The following is a 20,569-nucleotide window of genomic DNA, read 5'->3' as shown; positions in this document are numbered from 1 at the left end:
CAAAGCGAGAGAGAGGAATGGACATATATACACTACCAAACGTAAGGTAGATAGCTAGTGGGTAGCAGCCGCATAGCACAGGGAGATCAGTTCGGTGCTTTGTGACCGCCTGGAGGGGTGGGATAGGGAGGGGGGGAGGGAGGGAGACGCAAGAGGGAAGAGATATGGGAACATATGTGTATGTGTATAACTGATTCACTTTGTTATAAAGCAGAAACTAACACACCATTGTAAAGCAATTATACTCCAATAAAGATGTAAAAACAAACAAACAAACAAACAAAACAACAACAGTTAAACAAAACAATAACTGCTATGGCTACTGGCCTCACACTTTTTTCAAGCTTAAAAAAAGAGCAAGGAAAAAGGTCCCAAATTCGAGAATTCTTTTTCTTCAGAATAGTTTTACTAGTTTGCATACGGTTTGTAGACACTCAGGTTTTTCTCTCCTACTCTGCCACACAAATCCACTCACTCGGAGTCGTCTTCTCCCCATATCTCATATATTGTAATATTACTGTGCGGGGCTGCAGGCACCTCTGAGTTCAGAAGCTTGAGGTTACCGCCGGTTGCCATGGCGGCTTTCAGATTCTGCACCTTGGACATGAATTTCACAAGGTCCATCTCGAGCTGGGTTAGGGTATTGATTGCATAGTCTTTGTTGGGGGAAGCATTTTGATTTTTCTTTGCTGGAGAGCGTAATGAACAGCCTCGAAGGGCCAGAGGATTCTTCTGCTCCTGTCAAGAAGGATATTCGGGGTGAATAATACTGTTGATGTTGCTGGTTTTGACACAATTCTAAGAGAGCTGGGCTCACCTAAGAGAAGTTGGCTCTAGCAGTGACCTACCCCAGGGATTGGCAAACGATGGCCAAATCTGGCCCACCAGCTTTTCTCGTTAATAAAGTTTTATTGGAACACAGCCAGGCTCGTTCATTTGCATACTGTCTGTGGCTGCTTTCATGCTCAAACGGCAGAGTTGAGTCCTTGCCACACAGAGTGAATGGGCTGCACAGCTGAAAATATCAACTATCTGGCCTTTTACAGAAAAGGTTTGCCAATCCCTGCTCCCATCAGTTTGGACACAGAATCCTGAAGCGGTGGGTTTGTCCAGGAGCGAACATGCTGCCGTATTTCTCTCCCTTCCTCTTCTCAGAGCTGTTCAGCCACTTTATGGACAGGCTGTTACCTCTTTACACCTCTGACCCTTTACGACAGGTCTTTTCCTTTTCCTGGGAAATGATACCATTGCCGTTCAGTTCAGCAACTTGTAATGATTCAAACGCTAGGGAAATTAAAAATCAGGGGCAGTGAATCTGCCTCCATAAATAATGTTGACCTGAAACACGCCAAGCTCTTGAATCTATCCTCAATTTGAAAAATCTGATTTAACAGGATAAATATTGAGCCAAGGTTTTAGTTGCCCAGTAAACAGAAGGTGGTCTTCAACTATGAGTCCCCACCTCTGTGAGTTAAGATCTACCATCCTCCCTAAGGACACGTCGGGAAATGAGTTAGCCAACGTTTCTCAGGACCAGAAGTAGGTACTCTGTATTCAAACTCGTTGTACTTAACCGTCTTGCCTGTAACAACCAGAGTACGTGTTCCTCTGAGTCTAAGCTTTCTGAGGTGGAATCAATGTGGTGTGAAAAACGGAGCCATCCTTACCTTACCCGTCTCACTATCTCCTCGAAACTTTAGCATCATATACAGCACGACAACAAAAAAAGGCCAGAGCCACTTGCTCCCAAGCCAGCCTTGGGCATGCTCTGGGAGATTCTGCCGAATCCGAAAGTGCCCTCCGCAAGGCACCTTCTCCTGGGGTTCTCTGGCTTTATCTCTCAGAGAAGAAAATGTAAAGGCATAGCCGCAGGAGAGGCACAGAGGAAAGAACAAGAACCATTTCAGTGTCCGCATGGTGAGCAGAGATGGGGGACAAAGTGGCTCATGGTGGGTTGGTCTGCCCTTGCACCCGGAGACTGGGAACCAGGGCTGGGCTGGGCGGTTGGTGATGTCACAGAGGCCCTGAGCCAGAACCAGCTCTGGCCAATGTGATGACTTCAGGGCAGAGGATAAAGAGGCTCGCAGGGGTCGCCTGGGAGTAGGGCTTAAAGGGAAATGGCGAAATTTCCAGAGGGCAATAAAAAGAGAGGTGGGGGAGTGATAGAAGGCCATCTCCTTGCCAGTATGTTCTTTCTGACCCTCATGCTCTACTGGGAGAGTCCATCTATTTTTGTTTTTCTATTTGTTGACTGCAGACGCTGTGGTGAGCAGGGCAGCCCGGGCATGTGCCCCTGTGGAGCTGAGAGCCTAGTGGGAAAGAAAGATATTAAACCAGAGGCTAAAAAAAAAAACCAACCAAAAAAACAGAGGCTACAGACTAGCAGCTACTGATGTACTTTGGCCTACACTGTTTCTGAAAATGATTATTTGCCAATATTTAAATGTCGGTGGGGGGAGGGCTTCATTTAAAAAGGCCAGATTTCAAAGGAAATTAAGTTTCCTTTGAAAAGTATGGACCATCTGGTAACACGGGGGCCCCTCTCTGCTGGAGCTGAGTAGCAACCGCCCCTCTAGGTGGCCATGTTTTCTCCACAGTCCCCACCACTCCCTATCGCCTCACAGTTATGCTCATTGACTTCACCTGAGTGTGCAATGCCTGAATTAATTAAGAGTATCATTTATTTCATTAAAATTGTGATAAGGCCGGGCTTCCCTGGTGGTGCAGTGGTTGGGAGTCCGCCTGCTGATGCAGGGGACACGGGTTCGTGCCCCGGTCCTGGAAGATCCCACATGCCGCGGAGCGGCTGGGCCTGTGAGCCATGGCCGCTGAGCCTGCACGTCCGGAGCCTGTGCTCCGCAACGCGAAAGGCCGCAGCAGTGAGAGGCCCGCGTACCGCGGGGGGGGGGGGGGGGGGAAAGTTGTGATAAGGGGACTTCCCTAGTGGTCCAGGGGTTAAGACTGCACGCTCCCAATACAGAAGGCATGGGTTCGACCCCTGGCTGGGGAGCTAAGATCCTGCATGCTGCACGGTGTGGCCAGAGAAGAAAAAGAATAACATTTGTGATAAGAACAGAGAGCTTTAAAAGAACACAAGGGGGCAGCTCTAGGCTGGTTCAGGCAGGAAGGCTTTCCTGAAAAAGACATTCAGGTGGAACGTGTGGGATGATCAGGAGCTGGCTGGCTGGGTAAGATGGGGAAGTGGCTGATGTCCAGGCAGGTGTGAAGACTCTGAGGCGACAGGGACACAGCCTGCAGGACGACAGAGGCCGCTGCCAGGAGTACAGCCAGGGCTCAACGGCCAGTGCACTTGAAACCATCAGTTTCTAAAAATGACGTGAAACAGAAAGTCCCGACTAATGGAACGCAGGGCTTGTACCTGTTCCGCTGGGTCACCTGATTCACACTTATTCCCGGGGAATAAAGCCTTCTGCTGGACATAACCAAGGGTCCACTGGGTGCCTCCACTGTGCCTCTAACTGTGTTGAGTGATGAAGTTCTGTGATGGTTTAAAACCAGGAGGAGAGATGGAGACTGGGATCCAACAGCACAGACTGCCCTGCGGCACATGCTCCCCCAGCTTGGGGTGGGGACGTGGGGCTCCCTGCCGAGAGCATCTGTGCAGGGCTTACGGGGGCGCGAGGCCCAAGGGTTGATTAGGAAATAGGCACGGCTATTATAACCAGACTTACCTATATGTAAAGGTATATAAATGCTGATCTGGGAAAGAAAATAGATAATTTTCAGGTTTGTTCTGGAAACGTCCACAACAGAAATTCACTGATGTTAATATCATTCTGATAAAACTCCTCTATATTCACAATGTCAACACGTCCTCGGGTCCAACTTCCCATCCCGCTGAGGCACAGGACCCGGGACGGAGCAGAGGCTGCGCTCGGCTCTGGCTCTCCACCCCCTCCCCAGAATCCTCCCTCTGAGGCTGCCCCCTCCCGCCTCTGACCTTCCTCGCCCAGCTCCTTTGCCTGCTTTTTCATGGAAACCAGGGCCCTGGATCTGGTATAAAGAACCATCTGAATGATACAATTGTCTCCAGAAAGGCAGTGTTGAACGTGGATGTTCCTGATTCTTAGTCTCATAGGAGAATTTCATTAATTATTCACTTCAACACACTTTATGGATAAGATACACCAATTTTATGCACAGTTTCCCCCTTTTATAATCTTCTGCTGAGAGAGAAAGTGGAATTGACATGATGTCATAGAACTACAATCGCTATCAGTGCAATGGCTGCAATTTTCTTACTCAACGTTCGGGGAAGAAAGGAGAAAAATACAGAGATGAGAACAAGAGCAGACTTTAGACTTACTTTATTTTCGTACGAAATCATCGGGTGCCAACTAAACCTGTCTCATCAAGGCGATCCGCAAGGAAGGCCCCTCAGTCCCCTCCCTGGCACCGAGACGACCCCTCCTACAGCCCACAGCCCTGCAGGCAGAATGCACTTCAAACTCGCCCTTCCTCAAGTTCGGTTTCACTTGGCTTGTTTAATTAATTAACCGCCGCGAGTAAAACCATGAGAGTCTGAGTCAAAATGAGCCAACCACATACCCGTAAGGAATCTGGCATCTTTAATTATTTTAAGCATAAATAGTGCGGCCAGCGTGCTTTCGGCCGTGGGCGGGTCCACACGCACTGGGGGAGGTGAGTGGAAAGGGCGACAGGGTGGGGCCGGCAGGGTCACCGAGCCCCCGTCTTGCCCTGCCACGCTGGCTCCGAGCTCTGGGGTGCGCCGAGGCCGCGCCCCGGGCCTCAGAAGCAGTAGGATGTGTGGGTGACCCAGTGGGCCGACTCCTCCTTGGAGCGCTTGGCAGAGCTGTGGGTCGTGAAAAGGGACTTGTAAGCTTCTGACTCTCCGCTGTCGGCGATGGACCTCTTCATGGCTCCACACAGAGGCTTCCCGGCTTTTCCGGAAGAGCTCCCCTGTGCTGCTGGAAAAATGAAAAGCCCAAAACTTTAAAGCTGGGACTACAGATCATTCCAGACATCACATCCTCAAAAGTTCATTAATCCCGGGAATTTCCCTCCTGCTTTCTGGGGATGAATGTTGAAATACGTTATCTCAATCCCCAAGTCCTAAAAACAAACGAAGCTACTGTATTTAAAATCATACTCATCACTACTTGCTATATATTCTTGGCACTGGTCCCAGCTCCGGGGATGACGTACATCAGATCCCGAGGCCAGGTGGCTGAGGTGTGTGTCGGGGGTACTGGAACCCATGAACACTCTGGAGGGCGATTACACCACAGGATTACACACTCCTTTTACCTCTTCAGTCTATGCTTTTCTTCTTTGTGAAATAAATACTACTTTCTTTGCTAAAGGTAGTGAGTTTCGGGAGAAAGGCACTGAATTCTGGACTCTGCACCGGATGGAATGGCTCTCGGTCAAGAGCAGGTGGAGGAAGGCCGGCTAGAGTGCACACGTGGTGCACAGCGAGCCCAGCCTTAAATTAGGGAACGCCTGAGTCAGGCCTCGGCGCCCCTTGTTAGCCTGGCACCAAGTACAGACTCCACAGGAAAACTGGCATTTGTGCCCGCACCCCTTCCGTCCTGAGAGGGCTCCTGCTCTAAATGAATCAACTGTTTCTTCGTTACCTGCCAAGAGAGCTCAGTGAACTATTCAGAGACACCATTAGGACGAGCCTGAGTTCTCGAATTCGCGCCAGCAAAACCGTGACGCACCCACGCACGTTCCCAGCTGTCTAAGTGGCCCACTGCCGTCTCAATAGGACCCACCTGCACTTCTGGGAGGCAAGGTGGTTTTCTTCTCTTGAGAATCAAGGCTGGTTTCTTCGGGCTTTGCTGTCTTCATTTTTGATGGTCCTGGGGCTTCTGTGAAAGATCAAAGTAAGCAAAACAAAACAACATCAGGAACTTATTTAGGACACAGGCCTATGGCCTTATTTTTGCTAAAATAAGGACCTCTTTTAGCATCTTACCTTCACTGACATCTAATTTTGAGAGAGACTCTGCCACCTTGGGTTTCTTTGTTTTCTGTGAAAAGAAAGGGGAGGGTGGACACGTGCTCAGATGCACTGATTTCAGTGTCAGTGTGGCTCCCGCCATCCGGGAGCCCAATGAGAGGCCAACACGGGTCACTCAGGGCAGGCCTCCCGCTGAAGAGGACTCTGATCCTCTGCCCTAAACCTCGGGCCTCCCCACGTGTTTCCAGTTGTGCACTCTCGCCTCACATGACATACATCCGCAGAGATCTGCTCAGCTGTATGGTTACATTCCAAAACCACATCCTCAAAAAATCTAAATGCGAAGGACAGATTTCAGTGGTAACAGTCAGTGTTAATGGTGACCACTGCACACAAAAGAGCAGTTAACTGGATGATAACATAAGTCCCGCCAGTACCGAATCTTAACCTTTCCAGGAAGACTTCTTCAAAGTTGTCCAACTGCTTTGACATTTGTGTATTTAACTATATTTGTGTGAGGCCTGTTACTAAAGAACACTTTAGCCAACTCTCCTCAGCTCTGGATTACTTCTGTTAGAATTCTGTCGCTCATAATAGTTAAATTGGTCAGCAAAAATTTAAGAAATGAAACAAACCATTCTAAAACCACACAGCTGATTCAATCACAGAAAGGACAAACAGGACTTACGTTCACTCAGAGAATTTACTTTAAACATGCCGTTTTCCTAAGCATGCAAAAGGTGGCGTTAAAGATACACAGGCTAGGGCTTCCCTGGTGGCACAGTGGTTGGGGGTCCGCCTGCCGGTGCAGGGGATGCGGGTTTGTGCCCCGGTCCGGGAGGGTCCCGCGTGCCGCGGAGTGGCTGGGCCCGTGAGCCGTGGCCCCTGGGCCTGTGTGTCCGGAGCCTGTGCTCCGCAGCGGGAGAGGTCGCAGCGGTGAGAGGCCCGCGTACCACAAAAAAAAAAAAAAAGATACGCAGGCTAAACGTTTCTGAAGGCTCCCATCACTAGAAAACATCAAAGACCTTGCTCAGGCAGTGGCCCTGAACCTGTAATATATGTATGCTATGTGATCTATAACACTTGCATAAAACATAAACACATCCTGTTCATTTCACACCTGCAAGACGTGCATTCACATTTGTGAGGGTAACACCTCATCCTTCAAAAAAAAAAAATGCAGAAAACTGCTTATTTCTAAGCCCTCCATTCACAGCTGAGGTTATCTGAAAAGCACGAGCAATGAGGCCTTAGACAGGAAATGCTATGCCCTGTCTCCAGCTGCAGGTATATTGGGGAAATATTTTGGTTTCCTGGTAGCCGTCTCTAGGAAGCATTGCCAGAAGGTCTGGGAAGTATCCTGCCTCCGGAGGTGGGTATGTTAGTTCCACCGGGCTTTGAACAACTTGGCAGGAAGCCAAGACAGAGGAGACAGCTGACTAAAGTAAGAAGGCTAATGACCATACCAATGTCTCCAGGAGCTTCCATTAAAGTACAATTTTTCTCTTTTGTGCTTCTTAAAAACTGAACTTGATAAATAGTAGCAACAAACAAGCAGATCCTTTTTGGTAAATGTCGTCAAAAATATCTCAAACTTCTATTCGCTTCTAAACCCGAACTCACCCCTTTAAAGGACAGAGCGTCTCTTTATTTCTCATGAATACTGTAATAACCTTGCACAAGACCGCTTCATGGAGTACTTCTACTGGTATTTGATCACAAAAGCTGGGCACAATTCCTTGTACTACAGAACCATTCACACACATTATCTCTTTTCTACCTAAAGTGAAGCTGTCAAAGGAGGAAATGCCAGTGGTTTGGCTCTGAGAATTCTGGACCCATAATACACAATAACGATACTGCTATCATATTCTCAGCTTTTTAAAGGCTCATGACCATGAATTATATATTATTCCAGGGTGATACAGTCTTGCACTTTCCTCTATTGTGATTTAAAAAAATGAAAAACCTGAAAAATCTTTAATTATTACATCCCTGGTAAATGCACGCCAGTAGCACAAAACCAGGCAGGCTACTTCTCTTCACAATTTTATGTCCTCGGGATACTGGAACTAATTTTCTAATACTTTAGGCATTCTTTTGCCTTAGTTCTGATGGCATGAAGTTCCTCCCACATTTACCCTGAACCTTTTTTTTTTTTTTCAAGAATGAAAAAAAGACCATGGCTATCATCTGTAAGTACTCAAGAAATAACAAAATTTACTACTGGATCCAGAATCGATGACACATTGAATGATTTCTTAGCTGATCAACTGTTTTGAGCCTGCTCATCCCATCAGATCATTAAGCGCGGATTCCACTGCTTATGGAAGGTGGTTCTAAACCTGGGGCGCAAAGCCTTCACCCCAGCACCCCCGACCCAGAGTGCCGGGCATCAGCAAGCATCGCTGGGGCGCCACTCAAGACCGGGGCCAGGGGAGGCTCAGCACGGCCAGGCAGCGGCCTCCACGGGGGGAGGGCTGCTTGTCTCCTCGCTCCAGGGAGTGCAGGGAGGGGGTGTGCGTGCGTGCGTGTGTGTGCGCACGCGCGTGTCTGCATGCCTGTGTGTCTGCATGTGTCTGCATGCGTGTGCGCGTCTGCATCTGCACTCCCAGGAGTGGGTGGGAAGCACAGGCCCCGGGCTCCCCCACAGATCTCTAGGACGTTCAAACCTGGGCCGCACAGGCTCTCCAGAGGTGCTGGGGGTGGTGACTTTCACTCCTCCTCAGTTTTATAAGGTGTGACGCCAAGCCTCTTACACTCAGTGCCCGTGCAGCAATCGTGGTGGCCGCCTTGCCCTCCGGACGCACTTCACAGGCCTGAGCTTTTCTACCCTCCTGCCCACACCCACCCCCCACAGGTGGCGTGACCCCCCACCCCCCTTCACCGATGAGGCAGCCGAGCGCAGAGCAGACCACTGAGCTCGACCCAGCGAATCTGGGTCTTCTAGAGCCTGGGATCTTCTAGAGCCCAGGCCCACCTGGTCATAAAAAACACCTCGATCGCAGTGAACCCCAAACCAGCGCCAGCAGCACAGCTGGCGGGTTTGCGACGGGGCTCTGGAGCAGAGGCCGCGGCTGGGCAGAACCTGCAGACTTGACTTGCGCCCAAACTCGGGAAGGTGAGGAACTGAGCCTAGGATTTCGGTACCTTTCCCAGCTTGGCTCGCAGCCTCCTCCCCTCCATCCTTCTCTTCAGCGTTTCCACGTCCTCCTTGGTGCCATTGAGCACGATGACGTCGTCCTCCTGGAAGGCAGCCCCACACTGAAGAGGACGAAAGAGAGAAGACGACAGATTCCGTCACCACGCAGAACGCAGCTACCCTCAGGCCCTCACTCTTAGCCCAACCACTGGTCCTCAAGCTCTTGGGAAATTCCTGTTGTTACCCCGCCTGCACCTTGGCTTGGCCAGTTTCTGACCCCGAGCCCTGCTTGGGAAAGTTTCTGTGTACAGGTAGCACAGCAGGCCTGCCTGCCAGACTGGCCCTGGCTGGTGTCTAGGAACTTGGATTTCTGCAGGGTTCCTCCCACTTCCTAATTGTGTTGGGCTTCTTTGCTTACAGGCCTCCCCACTGGACCCGACCTCCAGGGGCCCCATGCAAAGACCCAAGCACAGGGTGGACGTTTAGGAAATGTCTGTTGAAGGAATCATTAGCAATACTTATTGAGCACCTACTGCTGGCTCATCTCATGAGGACTGACTTAATAAGAGCCTGTGGGACTCACACACAGCTGAGCCAAGGCTAAAAGGGAGAGGCCGGGGGATCTCACATTCCAGACAGAGGTTTGCAACCTTGACCTTACCTCAGCATCTCCAGGGAGATCCCTGAGACCCACGCCAGTTTCTGATTCAGGAGTTCTAGGGTGGGACCCGATCATTTGCATTTCTAATGTTTTCTCAGGTCATGCAGATGCTGCCTGTGGGGGAACCAGGCTTTGAGAACCACTGTTCTAGAGTTTAGGAAGTTGGCCAATTAGGGTAAATGGGCTAAATCCCAGCAGGAGAGGGGAAGGACCGTTCCGGAGGCACAGCCTGCATTTCGGCTCTTTCCTGGGCTGCAGCTGCCCACTGTCATGCCCACAGGGGATCTGCATTTTCAATTGCTCCCTGGGGAGCCAGCCCTACTGAGGACAGTGTTTGGGCCAGCATCCATTTCGGGGTTTGTTTCCCTCTTCCTGTGGGTTCTCCAGAGTCCCTCTGCCTAGACCTTGGCCTCAGTTACCGCATCTGTTAAGTGGGGATAAACTGAACTCCCAGCATGATCGGGTTGAGGCAAGAATTAAGGGTAACGCGGTAGGGAATGGAGCCCAGAGCTGGGCACTGAACACTCAACCATCACCAGTTTTGCATTTCCCTAACACAGACGGAGCTCCAAGTTCCAGCCCTCAGCATCGTGTCTCTAACTAGCTTCCCTAGGCAGAAGCATCACATAACCTGAGTTCCTCATCCATGGATTCAACCAACTTCAGACAGAAAATATTTGGGAAGAAAAAATTTTCCAGAAAGTTCCAAAAAGCAACACTTGAATACTATATAAATAGTTGCCACATACCAGTGCAGGGCCCGGCAACTATTTATATAGACCAGCAACTATTTACGTAACATTTACACTGTATTTCCAACTATTTACATGGAATTTACATTATATTAGGTATTATAAGTAACTTGAAGATGACTTAAAGTAAACAGGAAGACGGGTGCTACACCATTTTATATAAGGGGCTTGAGCATGTGTGGATTTCAGTATATGCGGGAGTCCTGGGCCAATCCCCCCAGCCCCCGCAACCGATAGGGAGGGATGACAGTACGCGCTGCTGCATTTTCCTCGCTGGGAGTTGTGCCCCCTCGTGGAAGGGCGAAAGCATAAGGAAGCCTCACGTGGATTCCTCTAGACTCTGCCTGGGTCTCTGCCCCTTACCATCTGAGGGCTACACAGCCCTGCTGGATCACTGGACAAACCTGGGCCGTGAGGACGGCTGTATGCCGAGTCCACGCCCAGAATCTCTATCAGAGGAAACATTCTCAGCACAAGAAAAGCCACACAATTGCTCTTTTTCTTAAAAGTTGCCACAGCTTTCCCAGCACCTCTTAACACACAGAGGAGCCGGTCACCATTTGCTGACTCTCCTTGGCCGCTGCCTTAGCTGGGTTATTTATTGTGGTTCTGTGTTCAAAACCCACAGCTCTAGGTCAAAGTCGGCTCCTTTTCTAAGGTGGTAAAGACCCACAAAGCCTGAGGTTGGTGCCACAGAGAGGAGCTCTGTGCACAGACAGGGGGCGTCTGGTACGGCGTCTGGCCAGGGCTGCCTCTGGAGAACAGAGATGTCAGGAGGCCAGGGGAGGGAACAGCCCCTCTGCAGGGGAAGGCCGCCTGGGAAGCCCTGGGCTGTGGGAGACTGGGGCAGAGCCTTCCCCTGGGGGCTGTCCTCCTTGGAAAGAGAAGGAAAAAGGATCTGCAGAACAGAATCAGGTGGTAGACAAGGCCCAGTGGGGCTTGGGGCTGGGGCTCTGGCGTCAATAACCCTCCTTAGCGTATCTGCTCCCCTGCCCCGTCACAGCCCTCACCCTCCGCCCCGACGGGCTTTCTGCGCCTCTTTCCACCACTCTTGCTGCCCGGGTCTGACTGATCGTGCCAGTGGTCCGCAGCCTCCTTCCCTGCACACGATTGTTTAGTTGTCTATGTGTGACAGTGGGCCCTGTCCTGCCTACAGCTGTGGTGTGTTGTACCCGAGTTGTAGTCCTAGAGTTGAATCAGCTGCTAATAACAACACTGAGCCGGGAACCTTGCACGTTAAAACTTGAGATATTTCGCTCTTTGTCTCCAAAATTCAAAAAATCCACTAATACCAAACCCACCCCTCAAGGCCTCAACTGCCTGGACCTGAGCGGGCAACCCCTGGCCCTCCCTCCAGCTACGGGCCCAGCACCTGTTCTGGGGTCATGCCTGACCTCACCAGGCTTCTGCTGGAGCCCAGGGCCCTGAGTGGAGCAGCCCGTCCCTGGGGGCGAGTAAAACCAGGGCGGGAAGCAGGTTCCTGCCACGATGTCAGCTGCCAGACAGGGGCTTTCCTCCGTGGACGAAAGGGCGGGGGGGGCTTCAGAAAGGGAGGGGGGCTGCTGCAAAGGCACAGCGGCCCAAAGGGGCTGACCCTCTCTTTGCTTATAAAAGTAACAGGTACACAAAGTAGAAAACACCCGTATTTCCCAATTTTCTATGTGTACTGTTCCCGTACAGGTGAAATCACATATTTTCAGTTTTGCTTCCTTTTATCAGTTGTACCTCAGATGTCCAGAAAAGGTGGGAAATGGCTAAATAAATCATAATACATTCCTAAAAAGGAAGAGTATATCGTTATGTTAGAGTTTTCGACAACACTGAATATGCTCATTATATGTTAAAAAGAAAAGCAGACTAGAAATTGTATATTTACATGACCTCTGGATGTTAATTTTTTTAAAATATTGAAAAAAAAAAGGCCAGTAGGAAAGTGCTAAAAGAAACAGAATTAAGAGTAATATGCTACTGTATCTGTATATTTATATCACAAACAAATGGAATAGTGGTTTCTCAATGTTTGTTCTTACAAATAATAATTGTGATGAACAACTGATTACATGCATCTTTGACCCCCAAATTCCACTTCTGAGACTTGGTTGTTCTCTATCACGGAACCCTGTTTCCTGTATTCATGGCTTATGATAAATGAATGTATGCCTGTATGTGTGTATTGACTTTTAAAATAGGGCTTCCCTCTGTCACACTGTAAGCTCCAAATGGGAAGGTTTTGTCTTTATCTTTCACGGCTGTAGCTGAGTCTTAAGCCCAGGATCCTGCACACAGTGGATGCTCAGTAAATAATTGCTGAATGAAGGAATGAGAACATGACCTAAAGAAATATTTCAAACCAGGATGAAAGGGAGTGAAATTTTAAAGCCAAATAGCTCCCCTAGAAGGTCACATGAACTTTACACTCCTTACAACATGTGAGAATGCCCATGATACCACGTAAAGGAAAGAAAAAAAAAAACTTATGCTAATCTAAAAAGCAGAAGAAGACAGCTCCTTTTTGGCTTCAAGAAACATAAAACACCCCACTGTATCCACAGTGCCTCTTTTGTAATTTACATGTTTACGCTCTATGTCTGTTTTATTTATTAGGATTTTCATCTTTCAAAAATTTAGTTGAATCACATCAGTATAAGGAGCTGATACAGGGCTTCCCTGGTGGCGCAGTGGTTAAGAATCCACATTCCAGTGCAGGGGACACAAGCTTGAGCCCTGGTCTGGGAAGATCCCACATGCCGCGGAGCAACTAAGCCCGTGCACCACACTACTGATGCGAGCCACAACTACTGAAGCCCGCATGCCTAGAGCCCGTGCTCCGCAACAAGAGAAGCCATCACAATGAGAGGCCTGTGCACCGCAACGAAGAGTAGCCCCCGCTCACCGAAACTAGAGAGAGCCCGCGTGCAGCAACGAAGACCCAATGCAGCCAAAAATAAATAAATAAAATAAATAAATTAAAAAAAAAAAGAAGCTGATACATTAAGCCTGTTTTTTTGTCCATTTATTACAACACTCCGTTCAGCATGGTTGGTTTTACTCTGTGTCTCCCTTAGAGCTATGGGAGTATAAAGCTGCACGCAGGCAACTCTCCACATCATTTTCTCAGGTTCTTCCACTGCTTTTTTCCAGGTTAAGCATGTGAGGTCCAGGTGAAATCCAGCGCCAATCCTCTTCCCCCAGGGACGGACCTGCCAGGCCAGTTCAGCAGCACTCACAGGACAATTTAAAACAGGCCCTCGGGGCTGGGGGCAGAGTTGGAGCAACGCTTCACCAGCTGACAGGGTGGCCTTTCCTTTCCTGACTCTTGTCTGATAAAATTAGTCTCTCAACTCACAGAATGTGAACAACTCCATGCAAACATATACAGGGTCTCCCCACTAAAAGGCTGCACGGACCTGTTTTTATATAAAAGGCATACATGTCACACATGCAGCAATGCTGCATCCCCTTAAGATTAAAGAGACTAGGTTCTATCTGCCTAGTTAAGAAATCTTTCTAGGACAACAGCAACATCTGTTCTGCAAAAGAGCAACAGGTATCTCGAGTCACCGCAGCAGGTGAAGAAAAGCTGAACTCGGCTGACTAAATAAAGAGCTCAGGTGTCTGGACACCCACGAGGGTGAGAGTCTCTGCAGGGTGTGATTCACGTCTCTTGGCTTCACTATTCTCGACAGACACATCCGGGGTAAACCTAAAGAGAGGTCCAGCGAGCGGGAGGACCTTTTAAACCAGAAAAAGAAGGATGTTAGGAGGGAAAGTATCCATCGGAGGAGAATAACGAAGGGGAGTCGTTACTAACCACGCACAGACGGGCCGCGGGAGGACGGCGCACAGACGGGCCGCGGGAGGACGGCGCACAGACGGGCCGCGGGAGGACGGCGCACAGACGGGCCGCGGGAGGACGGCGCACAGCAGGGCGCACCTGCCTCCCTGAAGTGAGGCCTCTGGAGAGCCACACTGAAGCACTCCGAATGCTACTTAGGAATCAAATGAGATTTTTAAATGACTTTTATTTATCCCTTTAATGAAAAAGTGTCCGATAACCAAACTTGGCCTCCTACTTTTAAAAACATTTGAAGAATCTGACCCAGGACTGCCAGGATTTCATCCAGCTTTCAGAATCCAACAATTACCCTGCGCTGCCCTTCACCTGGGCTGGGTGTTTTCTGCTGTTTGTTTTGTAAGGCAGGGGGCCAGCCATGAAGAAATACGCAGGTTCTATTTTCCAACCCATGCGTCAGAATCAACAAGAATAAAATCCTCCAGGGATGAAAGGGTAACAAAACCTGCCAAGCAACTCTGTTCATGTGATTTCAGCCAGAGCCACAGCAAGGAAGCAACTGAAGGAAAAAAAAAGCCAGGCTGGGCGCGGACACGGCCAGGACCTCTACCCCATATGCGAGCCTCTCTTGGTAAGTGCTGCGTTAACTATGCAGAGATCATGAATGGCACAGGCCGAGCAGGTCTTATTACTAAAATATGTTTTTCTGTGCCTCCTCCATGGTTTTAAAATAGAACTATTGGAATATCAGTAATATTATAAAATGCAGAAGTAGCAGGCATCTTTTCCTCTCAAAAAACAGTCCTCTAAAAAAAACGTTGTTTGTGTTGTGATTGTTTTAAATGGATATCCTAAAATGCAGTTTTCCCCCTCACATCAAAGTGGCTGAAGAAACGTATACACATTTTAGGAATAAGCATGTTGTGATTAAGACATCTATTTTACCGGACAGCTTTGACGGTCTGAATTCAAAATCAGTCTAACTACTATGATAAAGTTCATATCGTTCAAGAAAAAACTGTTAACTTGTAGGGTGCTCTGGACGTCATTCTGAGCCCAGAGACGACAAAAATAACAGACACAAAATTTTCATTGCTGCAGCTACAGAGACTTCTTTAGGACAAACATGCAGTACCTGGAGAGAGAACCGACATTCATCGTCTGAGGGTCTCACTGCTCCGGGACTGGCGGGGTACCGAGTAGCCCCACCCCACTCAAGCACTGAGCACCGCCCCGGGCCAGGCTCAGCTGGAAACGCTCAGCCATCTGCTCCACAACCCTAGCCCGGTGTCCTCATGAGGCAGGTACTATCATACACCCCCATCTGCAGTCCAGAAAATAAAGACTAAATTGTTTAATCTGGTTAAGCTAATGTTAATACTCTAAAACAGTTATAGTCTATAGAATATATGGCAAAATATTACAAGTTCATCTTTAAAGATGCCCACTTTCTATTTACTAACAGGAATTACCTTTAAAAAAAAACAAGAGGGACTTCCCTGGTGGCACAGTGGTTAAGACTCTGCACTCCCAATGCAGGGGGCCGGGGTTTGATCCCTGGTCAGGGAACTAGATCCCACATGCATGCCGCAGCTAAGAGTTCACATGCCACAACTAAGGAGGCGGTGAGCCACAACTAAGGAGCCTGCCTGCCGCAAGTAAGACCTGGTGCAACCAAATTAAAAAAAACAAAACCCACGAAGTATAAAAGATTTAGCAAAATAATTAATTTATCCAAGATGTTGCCAACTCCCCCTGAAAAGCCTATATAACAAATTAAATCCCATCGTAACAAATTCAAAATGACTGCCCTTAAGTGTTCTAGTGGCAACACATAGTACCAGACCCATATTGCTGACTTCTGTTCTTGGCTGTTAAGGCCTGCAGTAGGGGCGGTGGGAGAGGGGCACTACAGACAGGTAAAGAAGGCAGAAAAGAAGAAGGAAAACATGCTCACCGGCTCTCGTAATTAGGATAGCAATGCATTTTGAAACAACTCCTTGGAAATATTTTATGCTTGGACAAAAACCTAAATAAAAGGTAGAATAATTCCATTCTGAAAACTGTAACTGGGAATCATTTGTGGTTTCTAGTACCACAAAAAGGAAAAAAATTTAACACCATCCTTAACCGTAACTTTGGTAATTACTGCTACTGAAAGATATTCTACAAAATCCCTTGGATGTCATATGTCCTCAGTCAACTGAACGTGTAATCTTCAAAACATTATTCACTGTCTGGATGCTATTTAATTCTACTGTACACTATACATATTTTAATGATGCTACTCACCAAAGGCTGCAGACATGAGGAACTAAAAGATTATCAAAATATATAAGGCCCAGGAAAGATAATTTAAGGAATGACACTATATGAAAAAAGCCTTAAAATGTTCTCTCACACACACAAAATAATAATTTTAGAAATCATTTGTGATTTCAGTAGTACATGAGGAAACAGAACACTGGAATGGTAAAATAATGGGTCTGGTCTGAACAAAGAACTTTCGTATCTGCTCCATGATATATAATGATAACTGCCACTCTTTCTAAAGTCTTTAAAATAAATAAATATTTAAATGTTTTGTGGAGGAAAAAAAATTGCTCAATAATCAGTAAGATTGCACTTTTTTGTAATGGGCTGCATGTTCCTCTCACTTGGAAAATATCACTTACATTTCTTGGAAATTAATTTAGTGATAAAAAGGCACATGTTTAACAATTACAGTTTCATTAGGACTACAAAAGTTGATTTCACATTATAGCAACAAAACCACGGCAACAAATCACCAAGAACTGAAATGTCTGCAAAGCTGAAAATGATGCTCATCGTGATTTAAAAAGGAAAAACTGCCAGGCCCTAAAGAGTTGATTCCTATGGGAATTTTCACATTGTCCACCAGATGTAGGTTAAAGCCACAGCAAGAATTTTGTAAAATTCAGCAGCAGTGGAGTCTCCAAAGGCTTCATTACAAGCCTGTCCTGACTACCTGGAAAAGCTTGTACTGAAACAATGAAAATAAAGCTGGTGACCCTTCCCACAACATGGCATTCTAGCCACACCGATTTCTAAATTTCAAAGTGAACCTGAGCCAAAAGGAAGATTTAACCGGACAACTGTGAGCACTGCACTAACAGAACACAAGGCAGAAAGGCAGCAGATTAACTGTGAGCAAGCTCCTGTGCCTGTCTCTATAAATAAGGGAGGGAAAGCATTTAGCCAACGTATTGCCCTGAAGGACAACGGACTACACATGGGACGTGTCTTCACTTAATTATCATAAAACACTGAAAATACCCAATCCCCTGGGCTCTGCATGGGGTATATAGTCTGTCAGTGAAGTGGGGCTAACATTTCTGTGATGAGACCAGCATGTTTTACACTTTGACCATAAGCTTAAAAACAACAACCAAGACAACAAACCAAAAAACCCCCCAAACCCCCTTCCCATGCAAAAGCTAAACACAGGAGAAAATGTAACAAACTACGGTACATGGTTTACCTTTCACCAAAATGCTTAACAGAGAAGCAGTTAAAAGCTTTATTTTCATTTCAAGAAGGTATTTCCATCCAACTGAATTTGTTTTTATGATACATGTTGTGTCTATTTTAGAGACCAGATATGAAATGTGTTAATTATAATGATGACGGTGTTTATAAAAGGTATTACGTAATTTATAAAAATGCCTGTAAAATTATGCCAATAATGTTTTATGCTTGGGGCAATCAACATTTACCAAACCAGAGTAAAACGTAACCTGACATATTTGGGCAGTGAAGCATGATGGGTAAAAAGAAACTATACAATGAAAATAAATATATTTTTAAAATCCACAATCAGCATTTACAGTTTTTATGGGCTCATAGTTTAAGAACACAGGATAACTCAAAATGCTGCCTTGTTAATGCTTTATCCAAATGGCATTTGCAATAATGATGTGGAAAGGTAAGGGACTAATGTCAAATCTGAGGTAAACACTGGTCAAAAGTAAATGGGAGGGGGGCTTCCTTGGTGGCGCAGTGGTTGAGAGTCCGCCTGCCGATGCAGGGGACGCGGGTTCATGCCCCCCTCTTGTTCTGTGGCTGCTACATTCCATATTAAACCCAAGGTCTTCTTGCCTTCAAAGCACTTTAACCTGCACTCAGTCTACATTTATCACTTTTCTTAAAGGTACTGGTGACAAGACCTCAAAAGGATGTGAACTAAACATCCACAAGTCCATACTGACATGAATAAATGATTAAGTAAATAAAAAAGTAAATGGGGGCTTCCCTGGTTGAGAGTCCGCCTGCCGATGCAGGGGACACGGGTTCGTGCCCCGGTCCGGGAAGAGCCCACATGCCGTGGAGCGGCTAGGCCCGTGAGCCACGGCCGCTGAGCCTGCGCGTCCGGAGCCTGTGCTCCGCAACGGGAGAGGCCACAACAACGAGAGGCCCGCGTACCACCAAAAAAAGAAAAGTAAATGGGTTTTTAAAAACAGGAAGTAGAGGGACTTGGTCCCTCTACTTGGTGGCCCAGGGGTTAAGAATCTGCCTTCCAATGCAGGGGACGCGAGTACGATCCCTGGTCGGGGAATTAAGATCCCACATGCTGTGGGGCAACTAAGCCCGCAGGCTGCAACTACTGAGCACATGGGCTACAACAGAGAGCCCACGTGCCACAACTACAGAGCCCACGCACTCTGGAGCCCTCGTGCCACACCTAAGACCCGACGCAGCCAAAAATAAAACAAATAAATATTTTTTTAAAAATAGGAAGTAGGAACAAGCAATGATGTGACTTTTTACAGAAACCTAGAGACAAAATTCATAAACAAGGGAAAAAACTACTAACAATATAGACATTTTACCTGATCAATTTTCTTCCCTAAATTCCAAAGGATGGTCTTTGCATGCCAATAATAATTAATCAATTAAAATACTTATTCATGCATCTCTGTAGAGTTCGAGAGGAAACTAAATTATTGTCAAATAATTTTATTAGATAAAGATATCTTGTTTTAAATCACTGAAGCCTTCTCTAAACACAATTCATAAACTCATTTCAACAAGTTGAATTATGTGATCGCAAAATTTTGATTTGTTGTTTTCTTTATTGGAAAGATATATTCTCATAACACGATACAGAATAATGGCATAAGATAAATTCTGAATAATGCAGAACAGGACAGTATCTATGTCCAAAATAAATATATGAGATTTTTATCTGCCAATATAAGGGCAATAACACATGAAAATTAGTCATCAGGGAAATGCAAAGTTAAACCAAAGTGAATTACCACTACGCACCTATTAGACTGGGTAAAGTTTTTTAAATTGACCATACCGAGTGTTGGTGAGGATGTACAGTAAATGGAGCTCTCATACACTGCTGGTGGGAATGTAAAATGGCACACCCACTTTGGAAAAAAAACTGGCAATTTCTTAAGAAGTTAAAACATACACCTGTATGCAAGCCAGCCATTTCACTCTTAGGTATTTACCCCAGAGACACAAAAACAAAGGTCTGCACAAAGACTTGTGCACAAAGGCTTACAGCATCCTGTAATATCCTAAAACTGGAAACAACTTCAGTGTCCTTCAACAGATGAACAGATAAACAGATTGCGGCTCGTCCATTTGATGGAATACTGCTCAGCAATAAAAAGGGAAAAATGGTGATAAATGCAGTGATGTGGATGAAATCTTAAAATCATTATCCTAAGTGAAAAAAAATCCAGGCAAAAAAGTACATACGTATAACTTTGTTTATATAAAACTGTAGAATATGCCAACTAGTCTACAGTGACAAGAGCATATGAGTGATTGCCCAGAGACAACGGTGGAAGGAGGATGGAGTAAAAGGGGCCCAAGAAAACTTTTAGGGGTAAAAGAAATTATTGTTATCATGACTGTGGTGACAGTTTCATGAGTATACACATATATAAAAACTGATCAAATTATACACTTTAAATACGTGTACACCAATAGAGTCAGCAGGGACGGGGGGGAATAGAGTTAACAACACCCTAAATTCTGCCTGTTGTTCTTTTAGGAAGCTTAGAGGAAAACATTTCAAACCATGGTAATAAGAAGGCAACTGGAGCTCAAAACATGAGCCAGCTGCGAGCCACAAAGCCAGGTCTTCTCGTGTGCGTAGCCATTTGCGTCTTCATTTTTCTTTATTTAAGGAATCCAACTCCTGAGGAACCAGAGGAGGAACCCACCTACCCAGCAGTAGTGGAATGTGGCTTTTATCCAGATGAACTGTGTTCGGCTTTGTTTGAAGGGAAAG

General features: G+C 46.8%; 3 protein-coding genes across 6 annotated transcripts in view; 1 reads left to right on the top strand and 2 right to left on the bottom strand.

The window, feature by feature from the left end:
* Positions 1 to 471: 471 nt before the first annotated feature.
* Positions 472 to 1,916, bottom strand: LOC103082156 (protein FAM209A). The gene is made up of 2 exons (XM_007464274.1): positions 1,668 to 1,916; positions 472 to 735 (listed from the first exon to the last, which is right to left on the bottom strand). Exons 1-2 carry the CDS (start codon positions 1,914 to 1,916, stop codon positions 472 to 474), a joined length of 513 nt encoding a protein of 170 aa, XP_007464336.1.
* A 2,823-nt stretch (positions 1,917 to 4,739) lies between these two features.
* Positions 4,740 to 20,569, bottom strand: part of RTF2 (replication termination factor 2) — a 39,600-nt gene continuing 23,770 nt past the window's right edge. The window contains exons 6-10 of one of the 4 annotated variants that reach the window (XM_007464270.1): positions 9,098 to 9,211; positions 5,963 to 6,017; positions 5,760 to 5,855; positions 5,332 to 5,339; positions 4,740 to 4,941 (exon numbers count right to left, since the gene is read on the bottom strand). In XM_007464270.1, the coding sequence (XP_007464332.1) occupies positions 4,771 to 4,941; positions 5,332 to 5,339; positions 5,760 to 5,855; positions 5,963 to 6,017; positions 9,098 to 9,211 (444 nt within the window). In that variant the 3' untranslated portion in view covers positions 4,740 to 4,770. Of the gene's footprint in view, positions 4,950 to 5,331; positions 5,340 to 5,759; positions 5,856 to 5,962; positions 6,018 to 9,097; positions 9,212 to 20,569 lie in introns of all 4 variants that reach the window. The other 3 variants (XM_007464271.1, XM_007464272.1, XM_007464273.1) reach the window with 3 other exon arrangements.
* Positions 20,389 to 20,569, top strand: part of LOC103082701 (beta-1,3-galactosyl-O-glycosyl-glycoprotein beta-1,6-N-acetylglucosaminyltransferase 7) — a 4,697-nt gene continuing 4,516 nt past the window's right edge. The window contains exon 1 of the mRNA XM_007464276.1: positions 20,389 to 20,569. This exon is cut by the window's right edge and continues 822 nt beyond it. Within this exon, the coding sequence (XP_007464338.1) occupies positions 20,389 to 20,569 (181 nt within the window).

The sequence above is a fragment of the Lipotes vexillifer genome, unplaced genomic scaffold (assembly GCF_000442215.2).
Source record: "Lipotes vexillifer unplaced genomic scaffold, Lipotes_vexillifer_v1.1 scaffold417, whole genome shotgun sequence".
NCBI lineage: Eukaryota > Metazoa > Chordata > Mammalia > Artiodactyla > Lipotidae > Lipotes > Lipotes vexillifer.
The sequence above is the reverse complement of the archived record's forward strand: the minus strand, read 5'-3'. Positions and strand labels throughout refer to the sequence as shown.

Bases quoted from the DNA above. Each gene is read 5' to 3' on its own strand.
- LOC103082156 (XM_007464274.1), bottom strand. From the start codon at position 1,916: ATGCGGACACTGAAATGGTTCTTGTTCTTTCCTCTGTGCCTCTCCTGC. The intron at 736-1,667 runs GTAAGGATGGCT...TCTTGACAGGAG, and splicing joins GAGATAGTGAGACGGGTAAG to CAGAAGAATCCTCTGGCCCT.